This window comes from Nyctibius grandis, chromosome 15 (genome assembly GCF_013368605.1).
Source record: "Nyctibius grandis isolate bNycGra1 chromosome 15, bNycGra1.pri, whole genome shotgun sequence".
Classification (NCBI taxonomy): Eukaryota; Metazoa; Chordata; class Aves; order Nyctibiiformes; family Nyctibiidae; genus Nyctibius; species Nyctibius grandis.
The window spans coordinates 5,133,938-5,154,098 of NC_090672.1; the positions used below are offsets into that span (position 1 = coordinate 5,133,938).

At 39.3% G+C, this 20,161-nt stretch overlaps 1 protein-coding gene across 9 annotated transcripts in view; it reads left to right on the forward strand.

Moving 5' to 3' along the window:
* TNRC6C (trinucleotide repeat containing adaptor 6C) overlaps nt 1-20,161 on the forward strand; it is a 107,454-nt gene that overhangs the window by 77,535 nt on the left and 9,758 nt on the right. For 3 of the 9 annotated variants that reach the window (XM_068413590.1, XM_068413591.1, XM_068413597.1), the window contains 13 exons: nt 1,067-1,233; nt 2,456-2,536; nt 3,189-3,246; nt 3,450-3,595; nt 9,365-9,514; nt 10,747-10,893; nt 11,332-11,454; nt 12,732-12,815; nt 13,137-13,368; nt 15,099-15,266; nt 16,407-16,598; nt 16,744-16,887; nt 19,690-19,806. In XM_068413590.1, coding sequence (XP_068269691.1) covers nt 1,067-1,233; nt 2,456-2,536; nt 3,189-3,246; nt 3,450-3,595; nt 9,365-9,514; nt 10,747-10,893; nt 11,332-11,454; nt 12,732-12,815; nt 13,137-13,368; nt 15,099-15,266; nt 16,407-16,598; nt 16,744-16,887; nt 19,690-19,806 — 1,809 coding nt within the window. Of the gene's footprint in view, nt 1-1,066; nt 1,234-1,902; nt 2,008-2,455; nt 2,537-3,188; nt 3,247-3,449; nt 3,596-9,364; nt 9,515-10,746; nt 10,894-11,331; nt 11,455-12,731; nt 12,816-13,136; nt 13,369-15,098; nt 15,267-16,406; nt 16,599-16,743; nt 16,888-19,689; nt 19,807-20,161 lie in introns of all 9 variants that reach the window. The other 6 variants (XM_068413599.1, XM_068413592.1, XM_068413593.1 and 3 more) reach the window with 6 other exon arrangements.

A 20,161-nucleotide genomic window follows, 5' to 3' on the forward strand; every position in this document is an offset into this window, starting at 1 on the left:
GCCAAATTCATACAAAAATAATAATATAGTGCATCAGTCTGGTAAATTTAAAGGTATTCCTTAGAGTATTTTTGTGTACTTCAAAAGTAATATAGTAGAGATGCAAGAAACTCTGAAGCTGCAGAAGAACGTGAACAGTACTTATCCCTAGGTGCCGAAAAGAAACCTGTATTGGAATGGGAAGCAACTGAGCTCAGTCAAGATAGGATTGATCCCGGTAGGAAAAGCGACCCATGAGAATGACTAGTCATAACCTCACTATTCGGTGAAATTGAGGGAGTGGATATCTTCTTCAGCTATTAAAACCATCGACAGGGTGCAGGAAGGTCCTGAACTACTTACTGCTTCACGATTCCTAACTAACGTTACTTCATAAAAATCCTCCATCTCTAAATGCCCTGAAGGCTGCAGTGCTTGGTTTAGACGTCTGGTTTGGCTGTGGAAGTCTTCTAAGTTTCCCTCCTGCAAAATACTATACTGAGAGAGAGTTAGAAGGCCCAGAGAACCTAAAAAGAGGAGTGAGAAGTTTTAAGATGAGTAATCTCAGCTTTAAACAGAATAAAACGGAACGAGGTGGCACAACCTCATCACTTAGTGTTCCCTGCAGCCCACGTGCTCCTTTCAGATCCCATTCTTCTGAGATAGGAATGAGTTTCTGACTGTCAGTGACCTCGAAATTTGGTTTTGTTCATCGGAAGAATGTGGCAGCTAAATGGTGAGATTCATTGAAAGCAAAATAGCACTTAACAAGCGTGTGGTCATACTTTTGGTTCCTTGTTCCTAGGAGACTGGAATGACCATGACCACAGATCTTACTTGTTCAGGAAAAGGCTAGACTTGCTGTTGCTGGATTACTTCTTCTGTTAAGTATTTAGAGAACTTTTCTTTCTTGCTAGCTTCAAAGAAGTGCTTATCATTTAATGCTAATTAAGCTACTTGATGAACCTCTATATCTCTTGAAAATACTCAAATGTTAGGATACTGGCTATGGCATAAGAGGATATTTCTGTAAAATTTGCAGGAAATTGAATCTGATTTTTCTTCTCCCTCTTTCCTTTCCCTCCAGCTTCAAAATCTATGCAAGAAGGCTGGGGCAGTGGTGGGGATGAAGTGAATCTCAGTACTAGTCAGTGGGAAGATGAGGAAGGAGATGTGTGGAATAATACTGCTTCACAAGAGAGCAGCTCCTCCTGTAATTCCTGGGGGAACGCCCCGAAGAAAGGACTCCAAAAGGTAAGACAAAATAAAGATAGTCTCTAGAGATAAGTGGAATTAGTATAACATTTCTAGAATCAGTTGTCACAAATTTTCTGTTGCATTACATGTCAACTCATAAATTAGACCTCTGACACCTGAAGACAAACACAGCTTGCCACTACAGTGGCTCAAGTACAGCCTACCTGCTTACAGGGGAAGGTGGGAGATCTTTGACTTTTAGCATGTCAGATGCTTTGGGAGGTTTTGTTGTTGCTGCTTTTGTTTTCTCTAAGTTTTATAAGCTTCCTTGTATTCTGAAGAAATGATAATGCATTAACAGAAGCAGAAAAGGTGTTTAAGGGGGCGTTCAGACATTTTCCATGGTGGTAGAACAGTGAACAGTAGTTTGTGATGAAGTGGTTCAACAAAAAAATATCTGCTTCCTATTTGCGAGGAACAAATAGATAATTGTAAGGTGTGTACTGGTATGAGAACAAAGCAAACTTGTATTAATGCTGCACTCAATCCAGAGCATAGCCAATTGTGTTAGGAAGTTTTCCATTGCGCAGTCTTTATTTCAGGACAAGGCCAGGCTGTAACTTAAAGGAATTGGGAATGCATTTAGCCAGTTTGTTTGTTATTCCATTAGCCAACAGTTAGGCCAGTGATTTGATCAAGTATGGTTGTTTCTTGTACTGTCCGCAGCCCAAAACAAATCCACGCTTGTCCCTTGGTACTTTCTGGAGAACTGAAAGGAAGAGACTTCTTAAGGATTTTGTGATAGAAAAGCTGCACAGAGATCTTTTAAAGGTGTTTATCTAGACGCTCTTGTTTGTTTTTAAGAAAATACGCTGAGTAACATTCTTAACTTCAAGGTTGCAAAATCGTTTTTGGGAATGTTTTTCAGGAAGTGTTGTACTATTTCAGAAATTTGTATTTCATTCTGTTTTTCTGCCAAGGATTAAAATGAAATACGTAAATTCAAAGGTGGCTTTAATTCAGTGGTGAGCAAATCAAATACTAAATAGTACACTGAACACTTATTCAACTGAAATAAAATTTGTACACTTTGTGGGGGAAGAGAATCGTAGTTACGTTGGTCGGAGGGTTCTTCAATACTTTCTGAATTAACGTACTAATACATCTTTCAGTAGCATGTATTATTAATAAGAAAAACTTACCATCTCTTTTATGTACGTCTCACTAGTGTGAATATGGGAACCAGACCACTAATGGAATCTCCCATTTATTCACTAAGGGCATGAAGACATCTAGCAAGCAAGATGAGGCCTGGATCATGAACCGTCTGATAAAACAGCTCACAGACATGGGCTTCCCTGTGAGTAGTGTTCACAGCTAGCACACCTGTGGCTTAGCTTTTGTAGCTTGTAGTTCTGACCTCCAGTGTTTCAGACTGTAGCTACAAAAAGATCTTCAGTCTCTTCTTCAGGCCGGGAAGTAGTTCTGTTACCTGAATTTAGACATCTATTTTAATTTCAGTAATCTACCATAAGCTAGTAGAGTGCTCTCTGGGATTGTTTGGTGATGTACTTTGCATGATGACATTTATAGCACTTTGAAAGTTCAGAATTTTATAACGACAGGTGTCACTTTGAACTTCAGTAATAATTCCACTTCTGTTCCCCTTATTAAACAGGTGAAATTAGAGTATAGCTGTTTTGTTTTGTTTTGTTTTTTTTTAAAGAGAAAAGCATATCATAGCCATATTTAAGTTGTCCATAGAAAACAGGAAGAAATTTAAATAGAAGATTATGATTTTACCTTGTAGAAGGGTACTTACTTGACATACTGAAACTAACTGAATTGTGGGAATTGGTAAAAGCAGGAAAAAAAATGTGCGCGGACATTATTTGTGCCTCTGAGTAAATATTAAATCCAATATTTGAGAGACATACCTGTTTTCTCAGTTTGCTTTGAAATCATATAAGCATGATCGCTTTTTCTTTTAACATAATCTGTATTTTTGACAGAGAGAGCCAGCAGAAGAGGCCTTGAAGAGCAACAATATGAATCTCGATCAGGCCATGAGTAAGTACTGTGTAACTATTTTTTTTCTTTCTTTAAAGCAACACAGGAACCATTCATGATTCTGAGAGTTTGCTTTTATCCAGATCAATTGGATATTATTTATTTTCTTGCTTTTGTAAGCAACACCTACTTCTCTGAACTACTGTTGGCAGATTCACTGTCTTTGCGTCACCTTTTTCAATATATTTCCCCTTTCTGTGAAGGTGCTCTGCTGGAAAAGAAGGTGGAAATGGACAAGCGTGGAATGGGAGTGACCGACTATAATGGAATGGTCACCAAACCCCTTGGCTGCCGCCCACCACCAATCTCCAAAGAGTCTTCCATGGACCGCCCCACCTTCCTTGACAAGGTAAGTTTAGAAATATGAATGTAATATACAAGTCAAAACTGTACCCTGGGTAGAAATATTGATGATTTCCACTGTCTGTTTAGAAAGGTGTAGAGAGAAGTCTGATAGATAATTACATACTGCTTTTTATTCTTTTTCTTCTCTTTTTTAATCTTGTGGAGAATTTAGTCCTTGTGGAAAGGACCAGTGATTTGATTCCCACATAGAAATAAACAATGGTCATCCCCAGTGTTACACTGGAAAAGAAGACTAAGGAATCAGTAATGCAATGGAACTAGAAATGGGAAAAGCAAAGAAATGGAGTGCAGAAAGCCTTTCACTCTGTAAGAGTCCAGAGAGTCAGTGACACTTACCCGCATTAACAATCAGGCAGGACCAAGGCCAAAATCTTCAAGAATTAGGCTCCTAGTTCCTGTTTTAGTTCTGAGCTCCTTATAGATTTCGGTGAAAGTTCAGTACTTAAATAGGAATGAGGAGCTGAGGTATTTTTGTTAAGTCAAAGTGCAGACTTGCACAGTCATAAATAGCTTCTCCAGTGAGCTTCCTTTTCTGTGATCACATATGACAAATTTTCCAGCACCATTTAATGACTGAGGAGGCTCCAGGAGCTCGTGGTGTCCAAGATTCAAAGTGACTAAAGAAAAGGATGTAGGGAAAAGCGCAGCCAGATCTTCAGTAGGAAATGAGATTTACAGCCTGACACACAGTCCCCTAGAGACACACCAAATCACCTCAGAATCCTCCCAAAAATTACTAATAAGGAAAGAACAGTCTCTGGTGCCATTCTTTATTTTACAGGTTATTTGAAATGTTCACGAAGATGGGGTTGGTGGTTTCTGAATGCAGAAATCGGTGCTTTTCACAAACTCTGCTGAAACCAATTCATTTTACATAAGCTGTTTACAGGATGTGAGACAGTAATGACACCTAGTCTTGTTAACACAGACCGTATGAAAAGCTTTACCGACCCTGAATAACAATTATCTTTCCAGTCCTCCACTCTGTGTTTTCTTATAGTCTTAACTACAGCGTTACCCTTAAAGTTACGATTTGTATTGTGATGGGTTCCGAGGTGTTGCGCTAAGAAAATCAGCGTGGTGCTGTGCTAGGACATCTGATGAATACTGACCTTTTAATGACAGCTCTCATTTCTGCTGTCATCACAGTCTAAACAGTCGCTGAGTTTTTCTGCTGGTACAATGCAAACTGTAAACAAGTTAATTGATTCAACACAAATGCATCTCACATAATTATAGATTATTTATATTAATGAGGGAAAATTAGCATCTGTATAAAATTTGCTTTAGAGGGTCCTTGTATACCGAAAGTTTTTGTGATAGTTCAAATTCTGCCACAGTGCTGCGTAATCTAGTGTCATGGCAGTTTCCTCCAAGGATTATATATTAGACAACTGCTTTTCTGCTTTTGGGGGAGTAATAACATTTGTTCTTTCTCCCTACTTATATCAGAATGATGTGATGTCCATTATGTTGTTGCTGAACTGCTGTGTATTTCCTACATGTAAGGCTCAACCTGGGTCTTCTTTCTTCTTTTTCCCTTCCTGACATGTAAAGTTTATTCTTAACTACAGTAAATCTATTTGTTTATGGCAAACTTTAATGAATACGTTAATTGAAAGATCTCTTTCCTGATGAAGGTCACAAAATTAATGCATGCATGCCAGTTAACCTTCTCTTTTCTAGGATAACAATATCTTGAGCAGTAAAATTATTTCCAGAGAGAGAGAGAGGCATTATGTGCAGCATAATGTATAATTATGGAAACATATGTTAAACACAACTATCGAGAAGGCAGTACTAAAATTATTAATATTCATACAGCAAGTAAAGTCTGTCAGTCTAGGTGTAATCTGTCACAGTGACTTTACTATAACAAAGGAGATAATCCCAAACTATATTTGTTAGCTATCAAAGAGTGTTGAGCAACTTGCTAAGAGAATTAAACAAATATAGTTTCTACTCTAAGAATAGCTATCTTTTTCCAAAGAAATTCTTTCCAGATTTACAGCTCATACGACTAGAGCGACTCCTCTTCTCCAAAACCTTTTTGCCCTTTGAGGTACTATTTCAGAGCCTGGAGCTGTCTTGCTTCCTGCTCAGGTCATCCTTGGTCGGTGAACAAGCTCCCTGCACAGCTGCACAAAGCACTCCAGCCAATGTTCCTTATTTTCCTTACTGTCTTACCAAGTCATTATCCTTTTCCTTAGCTTTGCTGAGTCTTCAATAAGTTATGCGAGGTTCCTCTTCATGAAACTGTAAGCTGGGTTAGTGTGCTCATTCCTACCACTCTTCCTCAGCTCATTCTCTCAGCCTCTTGCTCACCTGAGTTGAGTTTCCTGATTTTTTTCCTGCATTTTCTGACAGGTAAAGCCAGCACTTCCTCTTTTTTTTTTTTAACCTTATGCATTTGAGGAGACATAATTTCCAGCCCTGACATTTACTTCTGGACCCGTTGATCTCCTTGTTCTCTCTGGATTAGTAATGATCTGTGCAACTAAACATCGCCTTTGAATGTTTGCTTTCACTTGTTCCTCAGCGCTTGCTGCAGATACTCTTTATTCTGTGTCACAGCTCTTCTCTGCTAGTGAGAAATCCAGGTCTACAAGTCTTTTGATGCCTGTTGGCTGCAATCACGTTCTTCCAAAAATATTCTGACTAGGCTTTTCCCTTGTTTCTCATTCAAACATAGTGGTTGTTGGGTTTTTTTTCAGCCTTGTCCTTCACATTCTGATCCCAATTGTCTCTGGTGAGTGTGATTCCTTTTTGTCTGTGGATAACGAATGGGATATTTTATCATTATGCCGGAACACTTTTGTAGGCCTTGCAGTTAGATGGTGATCCCTAGAATTTAAAGGTTGACTTTTAAATTCTTCTTTCCTCCATCTCTGCTTCCTGTGATCCAGTGATTGTTTCTTTTTTGACCTTCCAAATTTTGAAACCTCTTTCATCTTCTCGTGTTTTCAAAATTAAAAATACCAATGATGAGTACGTCTTGCAGTATTACATTTCCTGCAAGTATCTTTTGCCTGTACCTAACTCCTGTCAGATTTGAAGAGAACTGATTTTGAAGTGAGATTTTATTACTTCAACTTCCTTTTTTGGAAAAGTTTTTTTTCTGTTTTAATAAGTTGTTAATGTGTATTTTGTACTGACTACTTCTGTAACTCACTTTGTATAAAGACCTCTGGCAAATTCATCAGTCTTACATCTGTCTGCTGGGATATTTGGATTCATGAAGTGGCAGTTGTTGGCAGGTGACTGCCAAAGTGTCCAGGAATCCTTTGCTAAATTGTCTATATCTTACAGGGCTAAAAAATCTTTGAGTAACGCTGCTTGCATTCTGTCATATTTGGTACAGAAGACTATTGTGAGAGACTTTCTGAAGTCCTAAAAGCAATGTATTTTTGAGCACCAGCGTGGTGCTTTGTGTTAGATAACTGTAGAAGGAATCACTACTACCGGTAGGATTTTACAGTTGTGTCAAGTCCCTTCAAAAAAAAGTTAAAAGCAGTGCTGGATTGAGCATGGTTTTGATGATTCATATGTAGGGGATTTGTTTAATTGATTAGCCTGAGGGAGAAATGTAACATAAATTTCTAAGAAAATCACTGAAGAGGAAAGGTTAGGTAGAAACGATTATTGTTCAGGAAACAATTATTACATAAAGAGCCTGAAAAATAATGGGTCACAAACCATGGTCAGCAGTAAAGGTATCACCCAGTCTAGGTTGAGAATGACTGAGGAGTACATTTCTGTTGACCGACTGAAATACTTTATGTGAAATGAATTGATTTCAGCTCCACTCGTAGAGCACTGATTTGTGCAGCGCGGTTGGCACCTTAAGATAAGTTCAAATTAAAAACCAAAAAAGAACAAAGTGAATGTGAACAATATGTTATAAACTTGTGACAAAAAACGTTTGCTGCAGTTCAGCCCGGGAAGACACTTGTGAAGGTGGCCTTGCAGCAAGAGTCCGCCTGTTGGGGAAATGAGATGCCTGAGTCTCCAGTGTGGCTTGTCCTCCACCGTCCCTGGCACTGCCTGTTTCCAAAATGAGAAAAAATAATGTCAATGAGACAAGACTTGAATAAATTTTGGGGGCAGGGAGTGATTGCGTTGCTCTTTCATGGTCAGTAGGTCTGTTCACATAGGAAACAATGGCATCTGAAGGAGAGAGCACGCACGAAGCCTGAAATTATTTTCACTTTAAAGGGGGAAGGGTAGAATTGTAAACATATGTCTGTGATCTAAGGAGAAATCCTTGAACCTGTTACTGTCATGCAAGCTGAAGTTGTTTGTGGAGTGTGACTGATGTCCAGCAGAATGTAAAATATCCTGAGCTGAAAGGCCTTGGGGATATCATTAGAAAATGTCAGTGTCCCCCTCAGGACAGTCAGATAGCATGTCAAGTGTCACTTTGCCTGATAGTAAAGAAACTTTTTCTTTGCATCAAAGGAGAGCTGTTGAAAATGCGTTTTTCAGGATTAACTTAGAACATAAAATTTACCAAGCATGCTTGCTGCATTAGGTCATTTGTTTGGGTATCTGGTTAGTGGACTGGGCTGCTTTTTTAACAAAAGAGGTTTATCAGTTTCTCACAATCATCTGGGGCATTGAATTTATTGGTTGAAATAACCTAGCTCCTCACCTGTTTAAAAGTCTTTCTTTGCAATGATTTTTTTGCCTGAAAACACCAGTCCAGCACATTGCAAATTCAAGATTTTTTCACTCTGCCTGTTTTTGGAGCTCTACTTTGTACACAGTGTTATTTGATCGTGCTTGCCGCAGGCTTCCCAGACATCAAAGCACAGTTTGAGATAGAACTCGGTACCCCACTGTAATACTAGCTAGATATCTACCTGTTTGATTGGGGATTATATGATTTATTTTATTTTCTGACTTGCTGTTTGCCCCCCCGTGGAGGCTGCCTTCTGTGCATCGTATCCATGTTCAACCGTGGTTCCTCACAACCCGGTTATCAGAGGGGGCTCCTTATGTCTTGCTAAAATCTGCCTCCTCCTGGGGGACGTTCAGGCAGTGTCTTAATCGCTTTCCTAGGAAGGCTAAGCAGACAACATTATCATTATTGGTTTTAAGTATTTTTTGTGTTCGTTGGGTGCGTTATGAGTGTAATGTTTCATAGTGGATAATAATAACTCAGTGCTATGTGAATATTAAAAGAGGCTCATGTGTCTCAGTTAGGAAAGGGGATTAGTGCAAAAATGCTTTAAGAGCAGAGCTATGATGTGGAACCAAATGCAGACTGATATCAAATAAGCTGATCTGGCCTTTCCCAAGTCCCGGGTTAGCAAAAGCCATGTGTCGTATGTCTGTGCTCCGCTGCTGAGAGTTTACCAGACTAACAGAAGACTTCCCTGAGATGTGCTGGGTCTCTTCCCTTTCCACCTTTCAGTTGGGTGGAGGAGAGAGGAGAAAATCTTAGGGGGGAGGAGGAGATGGCCGCATGATAGCTCTGCTGGAATCCCTCCTTCCCTTCTGGAGAGGCGGGTGAGGGTGATTGTACATTTGTGGATTAAGTATAACAAAGTAAAGCAAAACAGTACCTTAATCCTATTTCTCTCTTTCTTCTCCCTTCACTCCATACTTTTCATTCCCTCTTATTCATACTTTTTTTTTTTTTAATATATTTTTATTCATCCGTGCCCTTTTATCTTTCCATGGGACACTGTTTTGTGCGCTGTCTGCTCCTGGGCGCCGCACGCAGCTCACCCTTTCTTTCTCCAATCAGGATGGCGGCCTAGTGGAAGAGCCCACTACTTCACCATTTTTGCCTTCACCAAGCCTGAAGCTCCCCCTTTCAAACAGTGCACTCCCTAATCAGACCCTGGGCGGGATTGCCTCAGGGCTGGGCATGCAAAACTTGAATTCTTCTAGACAGGTAAGGCTGTCGGGGGAGATCCCGAACTGAATTTCAGCTCTCTTGGACTCATCAGTTACTTCCCTGGGGGAAATGGTGGTTTAGACTGAAAGTGCGTGCGATATCTCTGTTCGCGTGAAATACTAGTGGAGAAACTACTGGCTGTGTAAACGTTTTACGTTATAGGACATAAAACAACTGCTTAGTTGTAATTAGCCTGCTAATTACACGCATCCATTGAGAAGAGACTGTAGTGTTATGGATTTATACCACTGAACCCTGGTATAGCTCTGCCTTGATTGATGGGAGGTTTCTTTTTCTGAGGCGTTGCTAATTGTCACAGACTCTTAAGGCAGAGACATTCGTCTAATTCGTCTTTCCTGGCTGGCATAATTATTCAGTGATGAGATGGGTGAGAAGTGATGGGGGCATTTTTATTCCTGCTGTAAGTGTCAAGACAGCTCATAGCTTTGACAAGTGGTAGGGAAGAAGCTGTGCTGTTAGCACCTCTGGTCACATAGACCATGGTGGCAAGAGGGATGTTTTGGCCCCTGGGTAGAACATACTGAAAGGGAAAAAGGAGGAAAGGAGATGGAGGGGGAAGATTGATAAACATCAGGAGACTGAGAGGCCATAAACTACTGTTGATTATGAAAAGGTTATTTTTGCCATATAAATTGAAGTTCCAGCAAAGTTAAGAAATAACAACTCAGAAAAACTCTAAATATCATTCTATGATGGCTTTTATTACATATATTCTTTTAAAGTTAGTTTTCTAAAGGCAGTACTTGTCCAGCACTTAGAGCCCATTAAGCGTATCTTTGAGAAGGGGAGACTGCACTAATAGCATGTCCATTATCAGTAGCTTTGTAAAATGACTAAGTATAAAAACTGCCTAGATAGTGTAATGACTCCATTCTCCTGTTCCTTGCTACACAAACACAAACATTTTTGGCGAGTACTTGTCATTCTTTATCTTGTGACCCTCTAGGGTTATGAATCCTTATGAAAGTGATCTTCAGCTACATTTTGTAGGCACCTGTACGAAGTTTTGGAGGTTTGGGATGTTGGGTACATGACAATCTTTGCCGTGTCTGATTCTAAACCCAATTTTCAATACAGTCTGTATGTACCAGTTTCTTTATCTGTGCCTGTCACAATCACTGAGGATAAAGACTGCACAGATAAGTAACTTCCAGGTTATATGTTAAGTGATGTCTTTAAATGCCAGTGTCTGTCTTGTCCTGCTGTAGATACCGAGTGGCAATCTGGGTATGTTTGGCAATAGTGGAGCAGCACAAGCCAGGACCATGCAACAGCCGCAGCAACCGCCAGTGCAACCTCTTAATTCATCCCAGCCTAGTCTTCGTGCTCAAGTGCCTCAGTTTCTATCCCCTCAGGTTAGATGACACGTCCACTCATGAGCTTTCCCTTGCCCTGGAACTCTTCCATGTGCACTCTCCTCTCCATATGCATTCTGTCATGCTCCTGAGGCTTTGCAGCTACTGTTGCCCGGCTGTGTCGGTGGTGATTTATTTACTAGCCAGTAAGCATGTTACATGGGTAAAATGTTCTCACCTGTATATTCTGTATGTTATCTGTGTGGGCACATTCTTGTGTTCGTTTTTGCAAAAACTAGTGTTTCTGGAGAGTAAAGGAGTTTGTTCTCAGCAGTTTTTCTATAAATGACCGTTTGAGTATGGTTATTAAGATTTGTGTTAGAGTCTCTTCTTAATTTTTTAATAGGTCATGGTACCACTTCTGGTAATAGTAATATTTTCCAGCTGATGTAGTGTTAAAAGTAAATGTCCAGTGTTTAATACACTGCTCTTTCTTAGGTTCAAGCACAGCTTTTGCAGTTTGCAGCAAAAAACATTGGTCTCAGCCCTGCACAGTTAACCTCGCCAATTAATAATCCTCAGCATATGACGATGTTGAACCAGCTCTATCAGCTGCAGCTGGTAAGTCAAAAGACATGGCAAATAAGCTGTAAATCAGAATTGAAGGCATGAAGATAAAATAAGAGAATGGCTAATTCAATTTTTAAATGGATGTGACAGATCTTTAAAACAATCAGATGCTGATTTCTTTGGTGGAGTTTCTTTAAAAAGAAACAAAACCATGGTTTTTGCCTCAGGCTTTCTGAATAGCCATTTGTGGAATAATTACCCTTTACAGCTGATCAGTGGAACTAAAAAGTCAGTTGTCTTCGTACTGGTATGAGTAACATAGTATATTCTCTAACAGCACCAAGAGAGAAATCTTGGCAGTGCTGGTCACCTGAGTTACCTGGAGAACTTCCTTCAGTTGCCTCACTAAATAATAAAGTGTAGGGTAAATTTCCTTAATTAATGGACTGTGTATTAACCACACCACATGATGATAACTACTTGATTTTGAAAAGTTGTGTACTTTTGTTGTTTTTGCAAATTTCACATATATATGTGCGTGTGTATGAAAACATTTAATTGGATTTTAAGAATATTTTAAAGAGAGATACTTCTAACAGTCAGTATTTGCTAGGGTTAAAGATAAAATTGAGGATGACAGACTAGCTTAGTTGCTGATCTCAATGTGCCAGTCAAACTCTTTTATTAGTAACAGTGTTTGATACTATTATTCATTTCTGGTTATGTTTCCTAGTTTTGAGGAGCACAGCATTGATCTCATGCCATGGTAATAATTGAACAGTACCCAGCTGCTTGAAAAATATCTGTGCAGAACTCCTTTAGATTTTAAATTCATGTGTTTGAGAGCAACACCTTGAAAAAAATTTGCTGCCTAGTTAACCACATTAAAATTGTGGAATTGATCTGGAATAAAGCAGCACAACTGATTGAATACAAAGTATTTTCAGAACTCAGAATGGCCAAAACAAAAATTACTATTGGTATTTATCCTATTTGTGTAATATTATAAATTTCTATTTTAATTTTTGTTTTGTGTTACAATTTTTTCAGAAAAAAAAAGGTTCCTATCTTTAATGGCCACTTATGGCTCATGAACTTACTCATCAGTTTTTTTATTGACGTGGTTTAAAAAACAAGCAACAAACACTGGACTTAAACAAATGTATTATAAAATACATTTGTAACAAGATTGTTACTTTTGCTTCATTGACTGTTTCAGAAAACTTCAATGTTTGTCTTTTCTATTTTATAATGTACCAGAGTTCAAGCAAGCTTGTTTGGCTTATTGTATGTGTTAGGACCTCTGACCTCTCATTTCTCTCTTGTAGGCGTACCAACGTTTACAAATCCAGCAGCAGATGCTACAGGCTCAGCGTAATGTTTCCGGACCCATGAGACAACAGGAGCAGCAAGTAGGTTTGCCTGCCAGTTCAATCTCTCCATTAGAGTTAGGTTTCAATAGCTTAAAGAGATTGTACTCCATTATACCAGAGCAGCTAAAGCATCCTGAGAAACAATAATATAGTGCGTGGCTTGAGGATTGAAAAGGAAAGAGTGCTGGAGTAATAAAGCTATTTCACTGTGGTCGGCTGTTGGAGAAAAGCTCTTCAACCCTTAATACAGTCAATTTTTATTTGTAAAGAGATCTATTGTATTATTTCACTGTAGAGAAAGGCACAAGAAAGCTAGTCTTTTTGTTCAATTGAGCTTTTATCGATTCTTTTTCTTGCCAGGTTGCACGTACAATCAATAACATGCAGCAGCAGATCCAGCAGCACCAGCGCCAGCTGGCCCAGGCCCTGCTTATGAAGCAGCAGCCTCCCCCTCCGCATCTATCTTTGCACCCCTCTGCAGGCAAATCAGCCATGGATAGCTTTTCACCCCATCCCCAGGCTCCCGGCCTACCTGACCTGCAGACCAAAGAGCAACAGTCTTCACCGAACACCTTTGCTCCTTACCCTCTTGGTAAGTGTCCTTCATTAAAGCAGTTCCGTATGAAAAAGACAGAGGGAGTATATTTCATTATTTCAGACTCTAAATATTTTGCTCTACAATATAATCAGTACAGAAATACAAAAGATGTGTTTATTAAATAATTTTGAAATGCCTAAACAAAATCATGGTACTACATGCCTGTCTGGTAGCTGTTCAGGTGGGCTGTATTTGCTCACCTGTGCTCTGCCTACAAATACCGGAACATAAGATTTGCTTAATTAACTATCTACATGTGTTGCTATTTATGAACTAAATACATATTAACAGCATCATGTTGTAAAATACACAAATGTCATGTTGATAAACAAGAATATGATCTGGAAGTCATGCAGAGTCATCTTTCCACTCCAATCAGCACTGGTAAGGCATCAATTTTGGTCAGTGTATTTCGGGAAAGGTACAGATCAGTTTGAAGGAATGCAGAAAGAGTGTTGTGTGGATGATTAGGTGTTTTGAAAACATGACTGCTGAGGAAAAAATCAAGTCCTCTGCTCACTGTAGTCTAAAGAGAAGACTTAAGAGACATGCAGGAATCTTCAAAAATGTAAAAGAGAGTTTTGAAGAAGTTTCCTTGCATGTGGCTAATGCAAGAGGTGATAAAAGTGTGTTGCATAAAAGAAAATCTAGATAAACAGTAAGGATTGCTTATTTGCTTTAAGCAGAGTCGAGTACTGGAATAATGTGTCTGGGAGGTTTCTGAAATCTTCCTCTCCGGTCATTTTGTGGTAGGTTAGACATAGATCTGTCAAATATGATTGGTGTTGAAATAATTGATTCGGCCTTGAGACAGTGTGATCAGAACAACCTTTCAGACCTGTTTTCTGTGATTGTTTGATGTGTGCAGCAGACTTCATTTATGACATAAAGGAATTAATTTAATCTCTTTGTGACTCTCTTTATGCTGTGTACAATAGAATTGCCAAGCTTTATCTACCATGCAGCAGTTAAGAAGGTAATTTTGACTGCTAGGGTGAGCTGTTATAGCAGGGAGCATCAGAAGGCAAAAGAATTTATGAATTAAAGGCCTAAGCCTAAGAGGTTCTTATCACATCTCAGCTTCCTGTGATCTGCTAACATTCAGGATTACACATCAAAAAGGACCCAGATTCATGTCACAGAAGCATGTCAAAATTATTCCTTAAATACAATCTGAGTGATTTTGTTCTGTGTATACAAAATATAGGCCCAAATAGTACTATACCTGCTCTGATGAATAGCGGCTGTTTGTACGACCTTTTAATTAGTTGCTTTGTTAGGGGTTTTTAAAAGGTTGTTAGCAAAATAAAATGGCAGACATCCCTGGTGAGACGTTGGGAGTATTTTGGCTTAGCAATGGAATGCTGCAAATTCTTTACCAGCTTAAATGTAGTATTCCAGTGCATTCTTCCAAAATGCCTTTTCTGAGACAAGAGACTGCAAGTAGAAGTACTGACAGCTTTAAAATATTATCCCTACATCTTTTTTCTTTTTTTTTTCCTTTTAGCAAAGTTTTAACATTTTCTGAATTCATGGGAGTTATATTGGTGTTCCCATAAAAGCAAAAGTTCCTGACAGCAGGTTGAAAATGTGCGTAGTGAATTACTACGCGTACATATGGATATCTGAAACCCAATGTTTAATAATTTATTTAGCTGGATTTTTAAACACATCTTTTAATCCTCCAGTGTATTATGGATATCTAATGACAAATTTCCCCTTAGCTGGACTGAACCCGAACATGAATGTAAATAACATGGACATTACTGGTGGTTTGTCAGTGAAGGACACTTCTCAGTCCCAGTCTCGCCTTCCTCAGTGGACACACCCCAACTCAATGGATAATCTGTCTAGTGCTGCTTCTTCGCTTGACCAGAACTCCAGCAAGCACGGTATGTCGCGTTTAATCTCTGTGCCAGTCTGGCTTTTTGAGACTTGAGCCATGTTGCAATTGTGATTTATTTATTTTTTTTTTATGTTACTATATTCGGTAAGTGCTCATAAATGGTTGATACAGAGCGCCCTTTGAGACTGTGATTTTTTTAAGATGATTTCTTGCAGTCACATTCAGCAATGCATTGAAGTTCTTGCAGCTATCACTTCCTACATGCAATGTAGGAATGGTTTTTTTCATTTGCTGAATTTTGTCGCTCAGAACATGAGGTTCAAGTGTAAAACAAGGCATTAGCGTTGGCAAAACAAGTTCCTCAAGTTTCCCCTTACTCCAGATCTGCTTACCTTCAATCCAAAAAAACTTCACGTTGGCTTTCTCCCACAATTCTTCCAATACCATCAATCTTTCACAGCCAGGCCTGTACAAAGGCATGATGGATTACATAATTACCCACCCTGGGAGTTAGGAGCACAAACTTCATATTTTTCCAGAAGTGATGGCTAATCTGTTTGAACACCTTTATCCCGAACGCCTCCAGTATCCCGAGGTGTTTATTCCTTTATTTCCTGTACCAAGTTTTTTCTGTTAGAACATGGTGCTCTGTTAACTTTATTGTATCCTGGATTTTATTATGAGCAGCATGAATTATTTCTTTTACAATAGTTTTCTATTCTGCAAATAGCTGTGCTGCTTATGCCAAATTGTTGTTTGATAGTTTGTAGGAACATGAGAATGGCCATTTCAAATCATCCATCCTGTCAGCAATGGATACCTAGAGAAGGATGAGAAGAGGGCTTGCCTACAGTGATGTTCCATAGTATTCTGTCTCAGCAAATTCCTGTTTACCATCAGTGTAATGATTTGAATTATTTAGTCTCTTTTTGGCAGTAATGTAATGGGAATTTCTTTAACTTGAGTGTCTAGATTGTACCAGTGGTGTATCTCACAGCTGTAATTCCTAGTAAGGCTTCAGAGACTGTTAAGCCTTGCTTTAGTGTGTTTATAAATTTAATTTTCTTTATCTTTGTAATACTGAAAGAAAAAATGAAAATAATAACAAAATATAGGGGCTGATGAAATTCCATACCCAAAGTTAGTCTCACTCCTAAACAAAGCCTTTGCATTTCATTCATTGCAGGTGCTATACCTGGAGGTTTAAGTATTGGTCCTCCGGGAAAGTCCTCCATTGATGACTCTTATGGCCGGTATGATCTGATTCAAAACAGTGAATCGCCCGCCAGTCCACCCGTAGCTGTTCCTCACAGCTGGTCACGTGCCAAAACCGATAGTGATAAGATTTCCAATGGCTCCAGCATAAACTGGCCACCAGGTAACAAAATACAAAGCATCCCTGTTAAACTGATGTCCTTAAAATGTATTATTGATTTTATTTATTGAATCCGCATGCCTTCTGATACACAGGAACTTCGGAATTATGACTTTATATGCTCTTCTTTTTATTGTATTTGACACAGAGTTTCATCCAGGAGTGCCATGGAAAGGACTGCAGAATATTGATCCTGAAAACGACCCCGATGTTACTCCTGGAAGTGTTCCAACTGGGCCTACCATAAACACCACGATACAGGATGTTAATCGCTATCTTCTCAAGAGTGGAGGTAAACATACAAATTACTTTCACATCTGTGTGTACTTTCTTTTTCTGTCCAAAAAAGTCTACTTCATATATTATGGACGTAGTATATTTTTGCATATAATCCTAATCTAATAATGCTTCTGCTCTGAACTTTCACTGAAAGTTCAAAAATACTTGATTTAAATATGGGACTAAGAAGTTTCTGTTTTTCCATGGGAATGTGAATATTTTTATATTGGAAAAGGCTGTGAGATGTAATAAAACTTCTGTGGTCACTGGAAGTTTTTGTAACCTGTGACACTTTGAACAAGATTTCGCTCTCCATGCTGACCAGCCTCTTACATACACTTTGTGAAATACTCAGAAGACACAATACAAAAGTTCCACAGTTGTTGCTGGGGCAGCAGGCTTCTGTCACACTAATTAATTGTAGCTTTGTTAGAAGATCAATCAGCAAAATAAATTAGAGCTGTTTTATCCACAAAACCAGCAAATAAAAGGAAAAATATGGAACTGACTAGTAAACTACTATTTCCCAGTTCCATTTCCATTCCTTTTCTCGGCAGTGCCTACTCCAGAATAAAAAGGGTATTCTCTAAAACAACAAACCATTGGGACTATGCTACTTGTTAACTAGATGTACTGAAAGTGGATCAAGGAAAAGATGCCTTGGTTTGATTGTGACGAGCATGCTGAAATAGGCAAGTTATCTGCACCCTATTAGAGCACAGGAATAGTATAATCAGGTTGTCAAGAAGGACCTATCAGGATTAAAAATGTGGATTTTGTTCTAGTAGTTACATCTGTGATATCTGTGTAGATTGTAAATCAGAACTATCCTTGAAACGGATTCGTAGCTCTGGGCTTGTTAACTCAGGCGAAGGGATGTGAAACGTGAGGGAGAGGAGGCAGGGGCTTTCATTGCCTTGAATGATTTGAGTTGTCTCTTACCAGAAAGCGGTTGTTATTTAAGCTGAAACATGAAGTATTTGTGCACGAGTCATGTTGAATTAACTTTTAATGACCCAAACCTACCTCAAGGGACAGGCGACCTGGATGGTTTGAAGTTAGAAAAGTATAAAGGCATAATTCAGTCACAGTTCAGATATGGTGCACCCAAGAAATACTCCCTTGAGGGCAAAAGCCTGGCCCTACAGAGCTAATACCTGTAGGTTAGATGGTACCTACTACAGGTCTTCGTTTTGTAGAGAAGGAAAGTATACTTTAGCTCTGTTGATGTGTAATCGGTCTGTGGAATGAAGAAATAATTATGCTACTTAGAGAGGGTCAGTATAGATGCTCTTTGCAGAGGTAAACAGCCCTTCAAGAGCCCAAACCTTCTGCAAAGCAGTGACTCTTGGGGTCTGTGTGTGCTTCCTTTCCTCATTCGCTTTTTAGCTTATTAATAATATAGTTCTAATAAAAAAAAATGTAGTTGCTGAATGTGTTTCTTTATGCTCGTATAATCTAGGTGTTTACTCCTAGGTAAAGCTATCTGTTATTGTCAGTACCCCTCCGTGTGAGATTGGGGCTTTTCTTCCTGGCAAGGAAGAGACTGTCTGAATACTGCAGCTTGAAGTACACGGATTGTGTTAGCTGAGCTGATCTCCATCTAGAGGGCTGGACTGCGGTGTACACCGTCCTTGCACTGCACACTTAGACAAAACCTAAGCTTCTGGGTTGATTTTTGTTTTGCCCTGTTTGCTAATGAAGCTTTGCAGGGTCAGCTACTACAAGCTGAAAGTCTTAGCCACGTGGAATAGGGAACGGTTTTGGCTCTGTGGGCATGTGGGCCTTTGAATCTGATCTAGTTCCCTCACACCTGCCTGGGGAATAGATTGTTTCCAGAGAAGGCCTTGATACAGAGTTATTTTACTTGAGTCTAATGTCTGTATTGGTGTCCTTTGGAGTGCAGTGAGTCTGGATAAAGTAAAGTTTGGTTGGCTGCTGTTCCAGTTGAAAATGTAGCCTGTGTTTTTTATTGAGCTGTGAGGGATGAGATTGTCCTCTTACTTCCTCCCTTCTACCTCAGTACAGTGCTTTTTTCCAAAGAACTCACCTATTTTTATTAGTTAAAGATGTTTCAGTATCACAGTCCTTCTATGTATGTCAGGAATGATAAGTCACCTAGGATACACACTTAATTTTGTTGGTGGCTAGAGAGAATAATTGTAGCTCTTCTGGTCTTTATAATAAAGATATTTTATTTTATATTTAGTTTCTTTCATTTGCTGCCAGTAAGGAAATTGTATGTATGCTTAGATAGCTCCTCGGATTGTAAATGATTTACCAAGATGGTTTCAGGCTATTTCATTTAATGTTATCAGTTTGAGAAGAGATTACTAAAATATATCCTTGCTTTACTGAAAGTCTGCAAAAATCTGAAGGCGTTTGTGGGCATTAGGATGTAGGAGAAGTGCTTACCTCGAGTAAGTGATTTAGGACAAGTCACCCATGGTAAGAGGTCAGTTTATCATATACATCTATGCTCATCTACAGATGCCATTGCTTAGGTCAGCTGGCAGAGCACCTGTATACATGGAGCCTGTTCCTTGTGTCGCGTATCCTAAAGGAAATGCAGAATTTATCCTCTGCGCAGGCACTAGTACATTTGCTACTATGCCAGCTTTCTTCTCTTTTCTACTAAAGACTTCTGCTTCTCTTTATCATGCTTTCTATAACATTTCATTTCTAGACTTCAGAGACCAGGCTGATTAAGGAAAATGCCTTGCATGGTTTGTATCTGCACGTAATAGATTTGCTTATGTCACACCAAACATCATTATGCCCATCTTTCTTAGTTGCTTCTCTGCTGGTTCTGCAGGGTCATCCCCAACATCATCTCAGAATGCCACGCTGCCTTCATCGAGTGCCTGGCCGCTTAGTGCCTCCGGCTACAGTAGCTCTTTCAGCAGCATTGCATCCGCACCTAGCATTGCAGGTACGAAAAACGGCCTTTCTACTTTCGCATCCTTCCACATTCTGAGAAAAGGCCCTAGAAGGTGCTTTCCCAGTTATTACACTAGTGCTACTGTAGACAGAAGGATATTTTTCAGTACTGTACTAGATAGGCAGCTCTTCAGTGGTGAGCATTGGATGGTATGCCTGGAACTGTGCTAAGGAAAAATGTATTTATTCCACTTGGTGCCACGTGCTGTCACTCTATATGGGCATCGAGATCTCTTAATGACTATTTCCATTGAGCTTTGAGAAGGAGTATTGTCTAGGACCTCAGCAGAAGCACCCCTAGTACACCCTTCCAGTAAGCGCTGATAAGAATTTTTTGTTAATAAACT